Source organism: Chiloscyllium plagiosum, chromosome 43 (assembly GCF_004010195.1).
Source record: "Chiloscyllium plagiosum isolate BGI_BamShark_2017 chromosome 43, ASM401019v2, whole genome shotgun sequence".
NCBI classification, from domain to species: domain Eukaryota; kingdom Metazoa; phylum Chordata; class Chondrichthyes; order Orectolobiformes; family Hemiscylliidae; genus Chiloscyllium; species Chiloscyllium plagiosum.
Window position 1 is genome coordinate 6791003 of NC_057752.1, and position 21529 is coordinate 6812531.

A 21529-nucleotide genomic window follows, 5' to 3' on the forward strand; every position below is an offset into this window, starting at 1 on the left:
TTACTACCCTTGAGGACCTCCTTTTCAAATTTCTGCCTAACTCTCTGTAATCTCCCTTCAGAATCTCAACCTTTTCCCTTCCTATATCATTGGTTACAATGTGGACAATGACCTCCTGTTAGCCCCTCTCCCCCGTGAGAACATTCTGCACCCTCTCTCAGACATCCTTGATCCTGGCACCAGGGAAACAACACACCATTCTGCTTTTTCTCTGCTGGCCACAAAAACGTCTGTCTGTACCTCTGACTACAGAATCCCCTAACACAATTGATCTCTTGGAAGCCGGCATATCAGGATTTTTCAGAAGGCAGAAAGTTTCAGAACCCAGCAGATTAATGTGGATGAAAAGAAGCTAACCACCTCATTGGCTAACTGGAGAGCTTGGCTAACCAGAGCTGCCTTCCCAAAGTCTGCAAAGGATCCAGGGAGCTCCCCACATAGATAATTGGTAGGGAGGAAGATACCTTCCCTGGTTGAAAAGCTATAATGGGGGGAGCTGGACAGCCCTGGGGAGGCAATAGAATCCCCCAGAGTAAGACAGATCAGGCAGCAGGAAGCCCATTACCTGCTTTACCACCGCATAGCTGAGCTCCAGAGCAACTGAAATTCAAATGCTCTAATACACTCAAGATAGATTTTGCAACTTTTCCAGTTTCGAAAAGAAAATACACCAGGGCATCACCAATCCCTCTGCTACCTACGTGTATGTTTTATTTATTTGGAACGAATGAGAATTATGCCTTAACAGTTTTTTTTCTCTTCTCCTCAAACATGTCGTTTTTCAAAAGTTCATTGTTTTTCTGCCAAGGATGAAGGCATTCATGGCCAGAGAGCATGAAGATAAATCCCAAAGCAAATTATCGTCTTTGATGCTTTAATGTTTAAATTCTGTTTAATTTAAAAATGGACAGCCTTGCTGAACTCTTAAAATGGCTAAGGCTGATCACATTATATTTCCAGAAGTTTCTGAACCCCCTGCATTTCATTCCAATGGGCTTAGAGGCGGGCCACCTCTTGACAAAGGAAAATACCAAACCCATTATATTAGAATGGGTGCTCATACTTTTATAACGATCTCTTCACCTTGCAATGAGAACTCTGGGGGCAGTAAAATTACAGCTAGTTTCACCTTCCAGTTAGCATTTTTTTGAACTGCTCAATAGACAAATTTTTAATCAGCACCTGAAATGTCTGTCATTGAGATATGACTAAAACCTGAGCCTATTAAATTGCTTAAATATACAATTCTGGGAGGGGTCTTGTCGGTTAATGGTTGTATCCCTGCCTCTGGGACGGAGTACCTGGGTACAGGTCCCACCTGCCCTGGATGCGTGTCATGGGATGTCTGAGTAGGCTGATTAAAATAGCTCAAATTCTGGGAGGGGTCTTGTGCCACAGTGGTAATGTCCCTACTTCTGAGCTGGAAGATCCTGTTCAAGTACTTTCTGCTCTGGAGGTGTGTCACAGCATGTCGAAACAGGTGATCAAGAAGACTACAATTCTGGGATTCATTGTCAGTTGCTTTTTGGCCTCCAAAGGCAAACCATGACCCTGAGTTGGCAGCCTGCCTCAGACCCTCCATATCTCTCCAAGTTACTGGCTGAAAAAACCTACACTTTTTGCATGTAAGATGAACAACTGGGTGCAGCTCACAGAGGAAATGTGTTATTAGATATTGACCTCCAGAAAGTTGTAACTCGTGAACTGATTTTTAATGCCTCTGGATATACCAAAACTTGTAATTTATAACCTATCTCCTGTCCTGCCTTAATTTTCTGATTGTTCGTGTTGTTGGAGGAGGAAAGCAGTTAACCGATGTTTTGTTAATAAACCAAATCCTCGATTTCATCTTAAAGGATTTATTTCAAAAATCAGAATCCAAAAACACAAAGATGGAAAGTAGGGATAAGCCATTTGGCCTATCGAAAACAATGTGCCATTCAACATGGTCATGGCTGATCCTTTATCTCAATGCCATACTCCTGCACTTTCCCCGTACACTTAATGTATTTACTTCTTGAAATCTATAATTTTCAGTATCTTTGTCTCTATTGCCTTCTGTGGTAGAGAATTCCATAGGTTCACCATCCTCTGAATGAAGAAATTTCTTCTGGTTTCATTCTGAAATGGCTGTGAAAGTATCCTGAGCCTGTGTCCCGCTTGTTCTCAACCATCCCAGCCAGGGATAACATCATCCCTGAATCCAGTCTGTCCAACTCTGTCAGAATATTATACGTTTTAATGAGATTCCTTCTGGATTCTTCTAAACTCTAATGAATACAGACCCACCCAATCTCTCCTCATATGACCTACCTGCCATACCAGGAATCAGTCTGGTAACCTTTTGCTGTTCTCCCTGTATGATGTGTATCTTTTCTTAGGTAAGGAAACCAAAACTGCACACAACACTCTTGGAATAGTCACACCAAGGTCCTAACCAGCTGCAATAAGACTTTCTTGCTGCAGCATTCAAACACTCTTGCAATGAGAGCCAATCTTGGATCGGTTTTGATAGCAAAACTTGGAGTATCAAGCTAGGTTTTGTTTTCTCCCAAGTTGGTGGTGCTTTCATGGTTTTTGAGGAGTGCCTAAATGAAGAAGTTAAATGAACTTGTAGGTTCTTCAGCATTATTTGAGCTCCAGCATTCTTTTTGCATCCCATGCCTATTTTTCGTTTGTGGTTTGGTGTTTTTTGGGGGATTTTTTTTAAAGATTACTGCAGGTTTTTAAAAAAAACACAATTATTGTATTGCCAGTACCTTTTATTCAATGTGGGAGCAAGATGTCATGTAAGGGATGTTCTTAATGATATGATGAAAAAAGAAAGTGTGATTTCCAGGACCAGTCCAGATTGGACAAATTTCTTTGGTGTGAGAGATGCTATCATGCAAATAGTGTTGAAGACTGTACAAGATAGGTCATTTTTCTTTGCCTGTGACTGTCAAATTTCTGATTTCCAAGCATATCTTATGGGAACAAATATTAATGTCACACTGGGCCACTTGTACATCAAGACTTGGGAACATGATAACTTTTCCATCTAACCTCCTTAAAGGAGGAGTGTGGCATGGCTTATAATACGAAGAAAATGTGAGATAATAAATAGTGAAGTGTAATGCTACATAAGTAATTGTTTTAGATTAACTATAAAAGGCCATGTTATGTATGTTTCAATACACCATGCATAATTTGCTGAAGGCTGGAAATTACTGTTTGTAGTACTAGGTAGTGTAGTAATTATGGCTTTGTCCAGTAACCATTACATTTGAAGAATAAATTCAGTAAGTGTGAGCCTCCACTCCAAAATAGACTGTATTTTTATAAATAATTAACTAGTCCACTGATGACCGGAAAGAACCTACCACCCCTCTCCAGTTCATAAAATTGGATCCTTGATGCCTATAGCGCTACTATGAGAGGGCAATAAATGCTGCTATGCCATTGTTGCGATATCCCAAATTATTTTTGAAAGAACACAAAAGCTTAATGAGTTAATGTAATATTTATTTGTATTTGGTTTTAACAGTTTTGTTTTGTATGTTAATGTCAGAAACAGTTAATTTGAGGGCTGTGCTATTTCTACCATTGCAAGTTCACAACAACTTATGCAGTAGATTTAGTATCTAATTTCCAGCATGAATAAATGCAGTCTGTAAACTGGGTCAGTTATACTGTTAACAATGGTGAATTCTTGCAATGACTTGGTGTTTAGGAATCTGCTGAATTGTATATTCTAGAAATTAAATGTAAATTTTCTGGAAGTTTCTGTGGCTCTCACTTTGCGATAGTTCACATTGGCTTGCTTGTATATCTTTCTTTGTAAGATTTGTATCCATTGAATCTTATAATGATTTCAGCATATTAGTTCAACTTCTGCATGTGACATATAAATCTTGAGATTGCTCTATAGTCTGGTTTCTATGTATCGCTGGTTTCCATGGTATCAGGTCACCACTTGTTTGCCATTTACCAGCTCCAGAATTGCAACCTTTTGCAATAGATCTTTTAAAACTTTCTTAATTTGAAGTAGTTTAGATGATTACATTTATATCCTGACTGGCACTTTTAAAGCTGGCCAGTAACACGTCTGACCACTGTACCATGTTATTTTAAACTTTTGGTTTCATGCATGCCTAAAGAAAACTACAAAAGAAAGAAAAAGTGTGTCGCTCCAACTGACTCTCAAATATTATGCAATTTTTGTACCTAATGGTACAACTTAAATATTTAAGTTTTTCACCCTCATTTAGGAAGCAGAAATATGTTTTCGTTTTGGCTTCTGATTACTATCCTGTAACCCCACAGCAAAACTTTCTGTAGGTATAGAGTAAGAATGGTCTGAAAACCAACTGACATTTACTGTAGGCTTATGCATGAAGAATGGCTACTGGATGAGATACTGAAATCCTGCTTTTGTGAATATACTTAAATTATGTCCTGGGATTTTGTCTTTACAATGTATGTGAAAAATAGTTTTTGTTCAGGAGCAAATTCTGCTCCCCCACCTATTTTCTGCATATGATGACCACTATATCCTAGCGTGGTATCTTCAGGAGAGAATTTAAGGGGTTGGGAGATGGGTTGGGAAGAATGGAAAATGAAGTAGGAGCAATCAAGTGGTAATCGTGATCAAGTCACCAGTAACACCAACTAGATAGTACACTCAGTATAGCTGCAACTGCACAGAAAAATACCTGCTGAAATGGGTCCAGTAGCTGTGTTTGTCTCGAATATATATTTTACATTTATCCCATGTTGATGACTTGATGTCAATCAAGAGAAGGATTGTAATTTGGAGCAAGAACACTGGTTGTCTTTTTCTCTGCGCCCCACCCTCTCCCTCAGGCCCACCCTGCACAAGGTAACACACACACACACAGACACATCTACATTAACCCAAACCAGGAATCAAGCGTGGGGAAATGCTTCAACTAAAGAATGTTGCAACTGCTGGGAGAACCAACTTCGTATTTGTAATGGAACAAAAAATACCATTCATACTACCACTGTGAAATGATCATGGCCAGAGCAAATTTGCAGCTATTTGTTATTCACCGCTTCGTAGGAAACTGGAAAGGGATGGAGGGTATACATGGTGGCAATGGTTGGAGGTCTATGATAAAGGGGTATTAAGAGTGTTAATAGAAATCCGATATCCCATTCTTTTCATACTCTTCCTTTACATTATGAAACTTGATGGCAAATCAATATCCTTAACGATTATAAAATATCTTGGTGCAAACAAAGATTTGTTCAACCTCAGTACCTTTTAAAATGTTCCAGATGAATTTAGCTCTCAAGATGAGAAGATGCCCATACTGAGGAACACTTTCCACTTTAGTCATCCAGTGTCGGCATCTAGCCCAACCAAGTAAGGCTTCTTCTGTTTTTGTTAGCACTTTGGATCAAAAGACCACCTGAGAGAATACTTTACTTTCTACACTGGCAATTATTATGGCCTGTCTGAATTTGCCAGCAAATGTCTAATCAGTGGCAGTTGTGCTGTGGACCCACGGCTACTTTAGACTTTGTCAAGGTTGTCCAAACTCCTTTTACATATGATCTAGTTAAAGACCTAGCGCTACTCAAACAGAATGAATCAATGACCTATAACTGCATTAAGAATGCCACACAATGAATGTTGAGAGTGCACTCAGTGTAGGTTGGGGTTCAATTTGCATAACTCGTGCTGCAACTTGCTTGAAAGAAAATTAAAATGAATTCTGCTTCTACAACATTTTCCAGAAAATTCATTTAAAGGCTGGCAAAATTATAGAATTTATAGGCAGTTTCTTGGTCTCTTTTCATTGTGGCGCAAATGCGCAAAATGCCTCGTGGAATGTATTGGAGCTCTGTTTCTGTTGCCAAAATGAATTGGTGAACAAGAATTTAAACGTTTGTGCAGTTTAAAATGATCGCTAAAGCTGGTTCAAAGCAACTTCCACTGTTGTTCCCAATGCTGCCTGTACAATGTGCATCAGTTGATCACCAGATTTTAGGGTGCTTTCTCTCATCAGCAGGGGAGGAGAACCGTGACATGGATGTGATGCCTGACCATATCCTTCAGCCAGCCCCTGACAGGCCTTCTTTTATAGATAGGCTTGCTAACACCATTGCAAAACGAAAAAGATCTACTCCGCAGAAATTTGTGGGTAAGAGCTTCTGTGTATTTTTTATATGTCCCAGAAGGGCAGTGAAGTGTTAGGTTGTTGTCTAACTGTATTTTTCCATGCCTTAGCCCTTTAAAAATGCCTATCAACTTGACCACTTAAATGTATTCATTTATTTTTGAATTTGAGGATCTCAATCCTACAAAGAGCAAATTGGGTAATGCAATTAAGTGTAGTGGAGCCACTGCATTCTGTATAATGGTGATTTTGGCTGCATATAGTATTGATTTTGCTTCACCATTTTGTGCAGAATTCTGGTTCATTGTGTATGTACGGTATAATTTTCTACAAAATTGCAAATTTTAACACAAGTGAAAAAATTAAATTTTGTCATAATTTTCATCTTGTTAATGTTTTGGGCTACATTTTCTTTTATTATATCATTCTTTTATTATATCATTCTTTTATTCTCAGATTGAGAGCGAGCATTGAAAGTTCTTAAGTTGGTCTTAAACACGTGGCATATAATTCTTTCGTATTACCATCCCTAAATTAAAGATGGCTTTATTCGATTCTTGGGTGGAAGTAGTGAAGTTTTAATATTTAATGGCCAAATCACTGAGGATAATGTAACACAGAAGAACATCAGTCAGCCTGATCATTTCTGGGCTAGCTCTCCAGATGAGCATTTCACTTACTGTCATTCTCTTGCCTTCTCCACATAACCCTGCAAATTCTTTCTTTTCAAACAGCCATCGAATTCCCTTTTGAATACCTCAAATGAGGCAGTATATTCCAGATCCCAACCATTTACAATATGAAAAAGCTTGTCCTTGTATCACTTTTTATTTACTCATTACTTTAAATTTGTACCCTCTCATTCTCGATCATTCCATAAGTGGAAAACATTTTCTCCCTATTTGCCCTGTCCAGAGTTTTCTTGATTTTTGAATACTTCTATCAGAATGCTGGGGTGGCACGGTGGCTCAGTGGTTAGCACTGCTGCCTCACAGCACCAGGGACCCGGGTTCAATTCCAACCTCGTGCGACTGACTCTGTGGAGTTTGCACATTCTCCCCGTGTCTGTGTGGGTTTCCTCCAGGTGCTCCGGTTTCCTCCCACATTCCAAAGATGTGCAGGTCAGGTGAATTGGCCGTGCTAAATTGCCTATAGTGTTAGGTGCATAGTCAGGGGTAAATATAGAGTAGGGGAATGGGTCTGAGTGGGTCACTCTTCGGAGGGTCAGTGTGGACTTGTTGGGTCAAAGGACCTGTTTCCATTCTGTAGGGATTCTTATTCAATCTAATACTTAAATAAAAAGGGTATTTCAACCACCACCTGTCAAAGCAAAATGGATTTGGATTTTGGGGTAGGGATTTTTGAGACTCTCTAAATTAGGAGGAATCTTGTTTATTTTTGAGGTTTTTTTTTCCCCACTGTCAGGTGGAAGAGTGAAATCTGTCAATTTTGGTTGTATTTGATTTCAATTATTTTTGTTCCAGTGCTAATTCAAAATTGTGTTGCTGATCTACTGTCTAAATTTGGCTTGTCTTAAATTGTCACCACCTCCTTTGTAAGGTTATGATTTCAAAAATGCTTTACCTGATGTATTCATTATGATGATGAAACATGCAATACATTCAAGAGTTTGACAATCCTTGATTTGGAACTTAAACTAAATCAATATTGACTTGAAGGCTGTACATGTTTCTGAAAGAATATTGAAACATCTTTCTTTTAATTGGACTGTTGTCTTTGTAATAAAATTTGTAAAATGACAATTTCAATTCCTGAAACCAAAATTGTTAACTTGGGTAGGGATTTCATTTACAGTATTTGATGTAACAGAATTGGTTAGACCGGGGGGAGGGGAGAGAGTTGCCTCTAACCTCCCTAGCTTACTGATTTATTTCTGTTATTCTCTGATTTTAAATCCTAATCCTTTCTTTTCAGGTGATAAACACATACGCCTCAACCTAACTGATGTTCACTTTGAGGTGAACTCCAATTTTGAGAAGGATGTAGAGATGATGGCTCCTCACCCCATGGACCAGAATTTGGGCAGTGCACTGTCCTATCTAGGAACAGAAGCAATGAGGCCTCCGAGGCTCCCCATGACGAGTTGCACACCGGAGATCACACCAGTGATCAGTGCTGTCTACTCCCATGTACATCCCATCCACAGCCGAGCTGAGGCACAGGGAAGTAGAGAGGCAGCAGAAGGCCACGAAGATATGCCAGAACATCTGAATTCTAGAGCAAAAAACCAACTGGTAGAGCTTGGAGTGTCTCCAAGCAATGGCTGCCATGATTCCACAGATACAGAAAGCAGCCATGAAGACAGGAATGCCCAAACTTTCCCCAGTAACTATGCCATAAGGCAAAGCCCGGCCTATTCCAAAGAGGACCCAAAGGCACAGGAGCCCCCATCATCTGCCAAAGCAGCTCAAAGCTCAGCCAAAGAGGTCCTAAGAGTCTTAAATGAAGATGGAGAACAAGTTAAGGCTTATAAGTGTAACCACTGCCGGGTTCTCTTTCTTGACCACGTAATGTTTACCATTCACATGGGTTGCCATGGATTCAGAGACCCTTTTGAATGCAACATCTGCGGCCATCACAGCCAGGATCGGTACGAATTCTCCTCACACATTGTCAGAGGAGAGCACAAAGTGAGTTAGAGAGGGCCATATGGACTACAGTTTTCTATGCCCCTTGCTCTGGCTTCATCTAAAGAAGGAGGTGTTCTTACTAGGGTTGGACAAGGTAATTGTTTTCAGGGATTAATCTACAGAATAAACTGGGGTTAAATTTGGCTCTGTTTTTAAAATTAAAACTAAATATTCCCCATCTGGAATTTTTTTGTTGCATCTTTTGACCCAAAGATGCTAACCTTAAATTTATTTAGTTGAGCTCTGGTGGAAAGGAGCAATGAATATTTCTAGGAACCCAATTTTACAGTTGATGCCAGTTAATGAAGATTTGGATTAAGGTACTTTTTTTTTTGAAGCACTGATTATTTTATGTACATAAGGCAGTATAGGTAGGCTTTGCTTTGTAGGGATGAATTAAAAATATGATTTTATTCCTAACAAAGCACTCAATTTAATGGACTTCAACTGGTTTTGCACCATCCAGAGAGTAGAGACATCAGCTGTTCTTAAACCCTGAAGATCATGTGTAACTTTAGAAGAGCAGCATTAGGTGGAAACCATTTACTGATCCCCTTTAGCACTGTATGAATTCTGAACTTAGAAAAATAAAATTAATTTGACCAAATTATCTGAATCAAAGAGAACTACCTACGTTTATGTCTTAGCCACATTTGTCTTTGAAATATGAAATTTTACAGGTGCCCATTTTTAATATTTGTGAGTTTAGGAGTTTGAACATCTTTGAAATTTTGACACTTTTAACTAAAGATATGACTTGCCTGTTTTTGTTTCCAAGTCCTGGTTCAAAACCTGTGGATTAATCCCAGAGTATTGTAACTTGATTACCCAGTTATGTAATTTAAGATGTTCAGCCAGATTCTGTGATAGTATTGGGGGTGGGGGAGGGATTTATTGTCAAAATTAACCTTTTTAAAAAGAACAAAAGTTTTTAACTGCTTCAATTTGAAGATTCCCAATGATGTAGTAGTTTATGTGCCTCCTTTGTCACTGTGGTTACAAATTCAAACCCTGTCAATAGTTCATCTTCACTTGCCTCCTGTACATGTGGTGAGCTTTGTAAAATCTCTGTTGAACCAGTGCACCGTCTTGCCCTGTGCAAAGTGATCAGCCTGTCTGCTGAGCAACAGAAGTACCCTGACAATACACAGTACAGGGTCATTAAGCCATGGGGGATGAGTGGAATTTCAGGAGCTATTGTCATTAAATCAGACCATTTATAAAATAGGTAATCCAAACTACCTCGTTATCGCTATTGGATATTATAACTACCATGATGCAACCGTGGATTACAAGAGGCTTTGAATTGGTGGCTAATGGTCATAGGTAATTAACACCTTGCCTATTCCCCTTCCCCTTCACCACCAAGAAAGCTGTTTTATGTCAATGTGTAGCCAACCATTTAGACAATGTATACACAATAAAATGCACAGACTTGTTGGTGTATGATAGTTTCTATTGCTCAGTTTCATGGTTAAGAGCATCAGTGCCCTGTTCTAATAAAATATTGACTTGTGGTCTGGCGGTATAGTTAATATATGTACTGTCTAAAGTTTAAACCTTCCGCAAAGTCGATATTTCAATTCATTAACCACCATGTGCATATTGAGTTCCTTTAGTTTTTGGCTGAGACACTGCAGTGCTTAACACTCTGAAGAGAGGTAGCCATCTGTGTTCGTGCTCGCCAACACTGGAGCAGCATTTGTATTAGAAGCTGTGAAGAAATGTGAGTGTTATGTAGGAATGTGCAGTTTTAAAACTTTAATCATATTATATAAATATTTTAGTTCTGACCAAATATGGTTGCAGGAAGAAGGTTAATATATTTTAAACAATTAATGTGTTATCTATTAAAAAGACTTTCCCAAATGTTGAGGTTTTTAAATATTGTCAGCATTCATATTTATAATTTTAAAATTCTATAGTATAAAAATTCATATGCTTCACACACCTGTGTTGTCAGCTCCAATTCCAGACCTGGGCCACTTCAGCCACATTCACAGTGAATAGTAACAAGTTCAATGTTGCTTCCTGGATGGAACATCTATAGGAGTTGGATATTGGCTACTGCGATCCAATGAGGCACTGGAAAGCTTTTCTTTAGGGATGTGGGTAAGAGAGCGGAAGAAAAGCAAGAGGAAAGATTACAATCCCTCTCCCTTCTAATAAAGAATATTGTATGAATGCACACAGCCATGATTGCATATCTTTACTAGGTTAATCAACTGCTGTTCCAAAAAGGACATTTTTTTTCAGTTAATAGGTTTTTATAAAGAGGGAAACTATGACATTGTCAGTTTCCAAGTCACTGATGCAAACTCTACATTGAGTTTTCAAGGTGATTACTGGGTCATAGTTTTCTTTTGTCCAACCCTAGTTCTTAACCACTTTCCTTTTTCTGGTTTTCCGTGATTAATTTGTTTTGAACTGACACTTCTAAGAATTTTTCTTTGAATTTGTAGATTTAAATTGTCTTTGCACATTGAATTTCAACACGTAAATGTGTTGCACACTGCTAGGGCAGCACAAGTTAGCTTCCAATGTCTTATGTAGACTCTACATGTAACTTCAATGCCTTCCTTCATTTTTTCATCCGTTATTTTGAGCACACTTGTAAGATATAAGTTTAATCTGTGCAAAGTACAATTATTTAAATCTACTTTAAAAGGTCCTGCTATATTAGTAGAAATTTCTATGTCTGAGCTCAATACAATCTTGTATTTCTAGTCCCTGAAGGAATGGGACAGTCCCTGTAACACAGCTAGTCCACTAAGCTGTCGGGACAGAGAAACTTGGAAACAAATTTTATCTGCCCTGTCAAAGTTGAATTAGATGCAAAGGGACAAAGTTTTAAATTTGGTTGTTGTTTCTGAGCCAGCTTTTAAATAAAATTATAAATAAAAAGTGGCTCCTTATGGAAATTAAGATGAGAAGTTGCTTTCAACCATAACAAGGAAATCCTAAGCAATGGTGGTGGATCATTGTTCATTGTAGGAGATTTGTGCTAAAGACTTCAAGTTTATCTGTCCAACATGCTTTTTGCGCCTTTTTTAACGCTTGCACATGTCGCTTAATGGTACCATTTTTGGCAAATTAAGTGCGCTAAGTTTGCAATCCAACTGCAAAAGGCCACAAAGGTTGAGCATTTGTGAATTGAGAATATCACCCTAGTGCAGTAAAATTGATTAAAGGTTTTGACTCTGGTAATGGAGCTCTGCTTGTACCTGACCTTAAAAGGCATCTCCTTTCAAAAATAGTTATTCACTGTGGTGTTGAGCAGATCTGCCTGAAGGAAGAAAATCTGCACCAACCAGCATTCCAGTAAGTTTCTGAATCAGGTAATGTACACTTAGAACCAGATTACATTTTGCTTTTATTTGCTATTAATAAGGGGTCTTCATGGCAACATTTGGTCAGCCATTAAAATGGCACCCATTGTCTGATCACAAACTATGTCAAGGAAACTTGCTTTCAAGTTTAAATCTCAGTTCACCTGTTTTAATCTTGAGGCACTTTCAAAATAATTAGAAATAAATAGCCTTCCATCCCTTTAATTTATGGGGAAAGCATTGTAGGTTGTTTTTATATTTGTCATCTTTAAACATATTATTCAGTGCCAGGTGGGGATTGACTTAGAATCACAAACTGTTCTGTCTGGAGCCAATGAGCAGATATGATGCTATTCTCCTTAAAGGGAGTTGCTTTTTTTTCAAAAACATCGATTCTGGAATAGTGCCTTGCAGGTTTAAACTGCAGCACCATTTCATTTTTTTTGCTGTGTTGAAAACATTCAAAGCTGCGCAAAATATTTTGAATAATATAGTCCCCTAATCAAATTAGTGATAAATTTTGGGTGCAGTGTAGTCCATTATGAATTCATCTTCAGTAGGGAAAATAACTTCATCTTTTTGACCTTATGACATTCTAGCAGTTTGCTTGCTACCATCTAAATAAATTCTAGCTATCTTACTTTGTGCTGTAAACAGAGTACATGCCAAGGAATCTCAAGATGCAAATCACCACCACATTCTCTAACCCACAGAAATGGGGGGGAAGAAAATCTTGATTGGTTTTATTATTTTGGGAAATTCTAGGTAGAGGATTTATTGAATTAGTGCATATGACTTGATGTGTGACTTGAATGTTGCTATGCCCATAATGGTAGTGGGGTTATTGTGACCTGTCCTAATGCTTGCATGGACTTTCTGAGCCACTTTGCAAGAATATGAATGGAGATCATTCGTAATGCAACCCCATTATGTTTTTTTTTTGTGGAAGTAAACAAGATTATATGAGACTATCAAAAACATACAGAAAACGAAATGTTCTCTGCAGTGACTTGAGATTTTCTTTGGCTGAAACTTTGGAAAATATAAAGCTACCAGCTCAGCAACTTTGGGTTTGGGCATTAATTGGGTTGATGATTTGATGATAGACTTAAGTCTGCACTGGTAAAACTTTCAATAGAATCAAATGTGCCAATGCGTTTTGCACAGGTGGATTTCCACAGCATGTCTTTGCTAAATTTTCATTACATATGTTTTTAACATTTCTTGAAGGAGCTCCTCCATATATTGATATTTTGATTCCCACCAGCTACGTGCAAGTTTAATTTTTCTGCAAATTCATGTGGTTTTGTGCTGTTGGTTTCCTCAGTTATCAGTCCACTAGTTAATCATTGTAATTTTAAGACTATTCTAGTTTGAGCAATTGTCCTAAAGTTATGAATATTATAATTTTAAAGTACCAGGGAGTAGTATCTCTGTCACCCATTCAAATACTGGTTGATGAGAAGTTAACTCTGATGAAGTCTGGACTAAAAGTTTCAGGTGGCTAAAAGAATTTAACATTGGTGTTCCTCAATTGTTAAAGTCCTTCATAAATAATTTGAGAACATTTGAGATAATCCATTGTGGTTGTAAAGTTCTTTCCTTGGATGATTTTTTGAGAACTGCTATCAATTTGTTCATTATCCCTCCCCTTTCCCTTGAAAAAGCTCATAGATATGCTGTGACCTCTGTATTGTACAGTAATAGGTACTAGTGAGTGAATTGCAAAACAATAACAAGTATTCAGATAACAGCATATGCTACCAGAATGAAGCCTGAATTGTTTATCATTGTTTTCTGAACTCAGCAGAGTTATTGCTTTTGATTCCCTCTTCTGTATTAAAGTTGCTGTATTATATGTAGTGTTTGTCATTCCTTCATGTTTTTTGTGATTTTTGCTTTTACTCTGATCTTTCAAATGTGGAAATTTTGAAGTGGCAAAAGTCTTTAATGGCAATGTGGAAATAAATGTAAAACATGACAGGTCTTGAGATATTTTGGTATCTGATTGCTGGAAGGTAGTGCACCCAATATATATTCCACATTAGAGAACTCGAGTTTACTTTCCGACCTTCCCCTGTGCACATCTATGTACAATTTCCAAAGAGCATTATACAATACGCTGAGCAAGGCACCAAAAAATAAAGTTTAATTCGAAAATCCTCAGGTATTAAAGTCCCTTATCCTGTGGTGGTTTTGAGGTTATTAAATTGCTGTTGGAACAAACCATGGCATTGTCAATAATGACGTTATTGATTTATCTTAAACCCCTCAATACACAGCTTATATGGTCAATTTTCTATTAACACTTCTCAACCAAACTCTTCACATGCATCCTTTTGGGGAGGCACAGTTTAGACTGAAACTATTCTGATGCAAATGCAGTTCTTGTACTACTGATCTAGAGAGAGAGTAATATTCCCATGTGAGTTTGTGGAACAGTACCTGACCCTCTGGCACAAAAAAAGTGGGATTGTGTCTTGTAAGGGGAAGAATTCTGGAGGGAACAAACATTTAAGTTATGAAATTTGTAAATTAAGCCACAGTTCAACTACTTATGTATGGTTATCACAGTTAATATTTTCTCATATTCAACAACCACCAAAGCTTACCAGTGATTTTGTAAAATTGTCAGTTCCTCTAGGAAGCAAATGGATTTTACAGCAACAGCAAAATAGTTTTTCTTTGAAATGCTTAGAGAGTTTTGCATTTATGCTTTTTGCCTTTTCGTCCAAAAATTGGTATGAGATATTGATTGCTCTTCAGCGCCTTGCTTTGTAAGTGAAGTAACTTGCTTGTAATCTTGAAGGATCACCCACTTTAAGCACTTCAGGCAAATGTCTACTGATGAGGGGAACTGCTGGAGGATGTTTATATTTATTTTTATTTGAATTATGCCCTGTTTTATCTGGAATGAAGGGATGGGAGTGAAACTGGTTTGAAGATATTGCATTGAATCTGAGTTGAATTGCATTAATATGCTATTTATCCTTTGCCATAGACCTGCACTTAAGTTGGATCAAATTATAGGTCTTAAAGTATGCATTATTGGAGCCAAAGGTCATTCAGCCCATCAAACTTGTTCCACCATTCAATGTGATCTCAACACCATCCTCCCACTTTATCCCTAGATCCCTTGACATCTTGAGTTTCGAGAAACCTATCTATATCTTTCCTAATTCATGCATTTTTTTGTGTGAAGAGCCTTAGTTATTTCTAGGGTCAGTAATTAAATTGAGAATTTTTAACCTTAAATTATTTTTCAGGAAAATTAATTTGATCCACTTTGGAAATTTGTTTTGGTTTAAAACTGTAAATCCAGAAACGTTTTTTTACGCATGACAATATTAGTTTAAACCAAGAGACCTTTTTAACCTTCCTTCCACACATCTGCATTCTTCAGTTTTACTTTGCTGGGGTAAAAATGTAAACACTTGGGTACATTTGTTAGGAGGGGTGAGGGAACCCTCTTAAGAATGCTCACTATCACAAAATCAAGCAGAGAATAATGTTTAAAAGGCACATTGAGGAAAATGCAAGGGAGGAATTGTTTGAGTCTTGTTTGTAAATTTTGCTGTAGTACCTGATAGTTAATAAGTTAATTGAAATGAGAGCTAAATTGCTGATAATGAAGTTCATAGTTTTTCTTTTACCATAACCTAGTGTTTTCGAACATAATTTAGATGTAGCAGAAAACTTCAAGCCTGCTTGAAATCAGTGATGAGAGACTGTTTTAATAACAATTTGGCAGCCTACCTTTTTGTTAGTGTCACTTAGTGATGACTCTATTCTGTATATATAAAATTATATAATATCAACTGTATATTATATAATTTATGTACCTCTTTTTGGTCTGATCTAAATATATTGCACTTACCGTTTACAGGTAACGGGTGAATTATATTTGGATTGTGACTTTTTAATGACATATATTCTGAGGATTTTTTTGCCTCCTATACTTTTACTTTGATCCAACCAAGGAAAAAACATATTATATTAGGTTAAATGCTTTTAAATGCAGTCACTGTGCAGAACAAAAGCAAAAAGGTTTTTCCTTTGTAGTATTCTAAATCTGGAATGAAATTACTCCCTTTATTAAGCTTCCTGTTTTTCTATCCACTGTAAGTATGTATTCAGTTTATGAATGAGCGCAAAATAAGAATACTGTATTACTGTGATGATTGATTGAGAATAAAATGCCCACTCTTATGTGTATGTTTGTTGCAGTAAAGAGATTTAAATAGTCATCACTTTTAATTTTGCTCTCATTCTTGACTGTGAATCATATAACTTTACAAAACACAACAAAACTGTGGTTCTACCTGTGTTACCTTGGGACACTGGTCTTTGTATGAAATATATAGTTTCGTACAAGAAGTGTTTGATTTCTGAAGTAATCAAGCTTTTGCAGTCACATAAGCAAAAGCTAACAACTTGAACCTTTTTCAAACAGCTTTCCAAAGCACTTTGTCAATATTTATAGCTGGTGCAGTGATTAGTGGTTGTTTAGTTGAATTATTTAAGAACTTGATAATCGATCATTTCTGTTGTCAGTTGATTGTTCATTTAATTTGTCATTTTTCACATAAAACACCAAAAACAATTAAATTTTAATACTAAATTTCCTTTCATAATATTCTTCATCTACAATTAATTATGTTTTTAACTATTGACTATTATTTTAAGATAAATTACAAATTTTAATTTTACACTAAAAATAATATCTTTGAATAAATCCTAACAGAAACAACTTGTATTTTATATATCTTTAACAAAAGGAATGTTCCAAAAGACTTTGTGATTTGGTACAAGGAAAGTTATGTTTGGCAAAGAGAGATGACTGAAAGTCTTATCAAAGAAGTGCATCTTTTGAGTTTTCAACCTTTTCAATAATTGAAGTTGCATTGTCCTCAAAAAAAAAAGAGATTTGGATAAAATTTTAGTGCAGCACTTACTTATTTCCAGTGGACAAGTCAAGTACTCAAACAGCTTAGAGAATCGTCTTGGAAAGTAGCTGCATCTGAGAATATCTGTCTAGTTTAATGTGAGTATTTCAGATCAATAAAATGAGCTACTTTACAATGACTGTGCTTGATTTGTTTTCTTAAAAAAAAACTCCATAGTTGTGCTGACCCCAGAATAATGTTCAACATATCTTGCAGTTAGGCTGGTACCACATTTTGACTTTTACTTCTGAGAACTGGACTGAAATCCAAACATGGTCATATTCATTCTTAACCAGCTGCATTGTGCCCTACTTGAACCATGTCTGGGTTGTCTCAGCCCAAATGGTAATGGGCAAAGGTTTGTAATCTGAAATTGTATTTATAACTGCGCAAATCTCCACAAGTCCACAGGCTGATGTGGAAAATGAAAGTGCTTGCACTGGTGCAGCTTTGCTCTGGATCTGACTGTTTTAAACCTCACCTGGGAGAGCTCAATTTCACCTAGCCGGTGGACACAATGCAAAATAATTAATTTTCACAAATCTTGACACACTTTACTTGGAGAGCGCAAAATTATTACCAAACAACTTTCTCAACAAATTGTTTTTGTAATTTGTGAATCTTTAAAATAATTTGCAGCCAGTAGTCTCACAAATATCTGCACTTGGCGATTATCTGTTTTACTTGTGAAATATCAACTTCCTTTCACTGCTATCCATCAAAATTACCATCTGCATGATTGCACATTATTGGCAATATAATGGATTTTTTTCCAGTTAGTCATTGTGTCACTTTCTGTCAGAACTCATTTGATCTTCTTGATGCATTTGAGACCACTGCAATTATATGTCTGTGTTTCAAATTTAATTCTATCAGCATCAAGCACATGCTGTACTATGAGAGAAGTAGCCTTTCAAAAGGCACATCACACGTTTTGGATGAATTTGTGTGTCTCCACTGTAACTTTGTGTATTTGTCCAAATATTCTCTTTTGTTACTTTTTAAGTTGTGCATTAAAAAGAACTTCATTCTCGGAAGATGTTTTTATCTTGCACTTAAGGACAGTACGTAATATGCTACAGTACAAAAACTAACCTATTCAGGACACAGCTGAGCCGTTTAGCACTAAAATAGCTTGGAAATCTGATCTTTAGACTGTTAAAATGTAATCTCACTAGCAACTGTATTTTTCAGCTTTATCTTGGTGTCTGTCAGTTCCTAAAGATTTAAAATTAAGTTTAAATGTACCAGCATTTTTTGAGTCTGACTTCCCTCTGCCCAGGCACTGAAGACACGCTAAGTGTGCTACATCTGTCCAACCTCAAGTTTGCTCCAGCGTCATGTTCCAGGTCATTTAAATGGTCCAGAAGGGCCTGAGCACCAGGAACAGAAAAATTAAAAGCAGTTTTGGGCTTCTCCCATTTGTAGCTGCCTCTGGCCCTGGTAATTTTGGCTACTGATGGAGATTAATAATGTAAGAGGGAGAGACTTTAAAAACAAATTACTGGGATCTAGCTTTAGATCTTTGGCTTGCTCCAGAGTCTTCCAGGATTCAGTGGCAAGCTACATTGGGAGCCATTTTGGGGTGCCCAGCAAACATGACTACCATGAAATAAGGCCAAAGACTGTAAGTGCCCCTTTTCTGACATGTTTAAATGGTACTGTCTGGGTTTCTGGGGGTGCAGGCCAGAGGATCCACCCACCAGGACAGCTCTGAAAATACCAAAGCAGTATTTACAACGTGCAGGCACTGTGACCTGGGGAGCTGCTATTCTTTTCTTACCTGTGTACCAAGAATGCTGGTTTCCTAGCTTCTATGAGAGAAGCCTTTTTGCTCACAAATAATCATATTTGTCAAAGTTACCCTGTTTGCCAGTTTCTAATGTTAAAAAATTAAGCATATAATATTTTATATTTTGTTTATGAGCAATCTTACTGCATAGCAAGATAATAGCAGTTACAACAATCTGCCCATGCCTTGTTTTGGAGTTTCATAGTCCTAACTAGAGGTTGTGAAAATGTTAAACACAGTGTCCTTTAATTATCTGATTTCAGTGCTAAGTTGAAGGGTTTCCTTGACACACAATCTGTCACCCTCCCAATAAACAGCATCATTGTCACTAAGGTTTTAGTACAGTTGTTGGTTGCCATGTCAAACTTTGATCCCTAGAAAAACATTTTGAGTTGCAGTACATGAGAATGAAGCACTAGTGCTTACCAGTGTGTCACCATTTCAACTGTTGAGTGCGTGTTGTGCAACTGGTATAAAAGTGACTTTCATTTCTCTAGTTTGGTTTTTAACCAATAAATTAAGTCTAATGGTAGCAATGGGTGATCCTTTTATATTTATCAGCTGAAAAGGATAAGATTGTTATATATGGTTACAGGAAGCTTTTGTTCCTGGGTTGGAGACCCAACAATTGAGGGACAATGTGAAGGTCATCATTTTATTGATTATAAAGTGTAAGCTCATTTTTAAACTTCACTTTATCCCCAGGAACTGGTCAGTACTTGAGTACAGTGTACTAGTTCTGTTTTAGGACGCTTGTCTGGAAGTATATTCGTTTTGAGGTATTGAACTAATCCATTTCAATATATGATGAGATTGTTATTTGCAGCGGGGAGACTGTGAGATATTTATATTAGTTGTACACTGTTTGTGTAGCCAGAAGTAAAATGTGTAAATGCTGGAACCTAAAATAATGGTATACTTACAGGTCAACCAACATCTGAGAAATGATGGATCAAACTTTTCTCAGGCGCTGAGAGACCTGTGTATCGTGCCATTTTCTGTTTCTATTTCACTGTGGTGTTTTTATAGACTGCATAATGATATACTTCTCTAACCTAAAGAAGTTTCGAGGGAAACTTTTTTTTAAAAAGTTTAAACACTTAGAAGTACAACACATACCTGCTGAAGTGAAGTAGACTGCATGTTTTTGGCTATATGGAAAAAATTCCTAAACTTTTGTTTTCTGATTAGGAAAAAGGTAAAAGCCCAGTCCCTCAATTCCTTTGTGTTTTTTTTAAACAAAACATGCACATATTCTTATATACCTCATGAAAATGTGAATATGACATTAGCAATGATGAACTGACTATTCTGGATCGACTATCAATTATGAATAATCGCAATCGTTGTACCTTGCTGATTTGATTTTTGCAAGCAGTTTTTTAACCTGTAGATGTAACATTTTGTTTAGTTTGAAGCCGTTATTAATTGGTTTGAGGACAGTAAAGTGTAATCTTAATAAAGATGTGCTGCCTCAAAAAAGCTGACCCATAGCGTGTTTAAAATGCGTGAATATTGTGTTTTTATACAAATGTACGGAATTCCAAGTGCAATACTCCACTGTCTCTTTACAGTAGTTTTCTTGATGGACTTATTCGTATACGTTTGTGTGTAAGTACGATAACAGACCGTTATTGTCTTGACTTTTTTTCTCCTGTGATCAATATGAATTGCATTATGTTGCTTTTAAAAACTGCTCCAGAGCCTTTGTACATGTATTATATTATAATTATATATATTTGTGTACTGGAGAAAAACTACTGTAAGTTTTGTACTGTCATGGCTGAAGGTCTACTAAAATAAACTTGAAAAACTCAGGAACCCGTTGAAGTGTTTATTCTTTTTAAATTTCAACTGTACATAGTGCTCTATGATTGCTCAACTTTGTAATGACATGGCCAGACAAATTATTGGCTACACTATAAATGCAAGGAAGCTTACCATGTCATTTCTGTTTTTCACATGTCAAGACATTCCATGTCACACATTTTGAAGTATAGTTACTGTTGGCATGTAGGCAAATGCGGCAGCCAATATGCGCATAGCAAGGACCAACAAAGAGCAATGAGATAAGTTACCTAAGCATGTGTTTTGACAGAAAGAAATTGTATCTATATAGCACTCTCATTTATTATAGCACTTTATTACATCTCTCAAATGCTCAAAGTATTTCATTTCTAATTAATTACTTTGAAGTACGATCACTTTTTTTATAAGCAAGTGCAGCAAACATTTTGAACACAGTAGGGGCCCATAAACAGCAAATAAGATGAAATGGCTATTTAGTTTGTTTCTGATGGTGTCAAGGTAAGAAGGTTGGGCAGGATGCCAGGAAAACTCCCTGCTCTTCCAATAATGCTATGGGATTGTTTACATCCACCTGAGAGGGCAAATGGGACCTCAATTCAGCATCTTATCTGAAATATGGCCTTCTTGATGATGTGCTTACATTCTGGAATGTCTCTTCAACCTAAATGTTCCATGTTTAAACAAATTGTATGCTTAAATGTATGCTTGCTTCCATTTAACAAGTGTTCTCAACTGAAACTTGTGGAGTCCTTGTACAAATTAGGAAATTTCATACTGGAAGGAAAGACATGAGCACAATGAAAATGTAAATGTTTGATTCTGTGCCTATTTGTGGTCTTCTGTAAAGAATTAAACCCAAACTTGCCTCATTTCG

At 37.0% G+C, this 21529-nt stretch overlaps 1 protein-coding gene across 6 annotated transcripts in view; it reads left to right on the forward strand.

Moving 5' to 3' along the window:
- ikzf4 (IKAROS family zinc finger 4) overlaps positions 1-20667 on the forward strand; it is a 140126-nt gene extending 119459 nt beyond the window's left edge. For 5 of the 6 annotated variants that reach the window (XM_043681863.1, XM_043681862.1, XM_043681861.1 and 2 more), the window contains 2 exons: positions 6018-6152; positions 8064-20667. In XM_043681863.1, the coding sequence (XP_043537798.1) occupies positions 6018-6152; positions 8064-8788 (860 nt within the window). In that variant the 3' untranslated portion in view covers positions 8789-20667. The remainder of the gene's footprint in view (positions 1-6017; positions 6153-8063) is intronic. The other variant, XM_043681860.1, reaches the window with a different exon arrangement.
- The last annotated feature ends 862 nt before the right edge of the window (positions 20668-21529 follow it).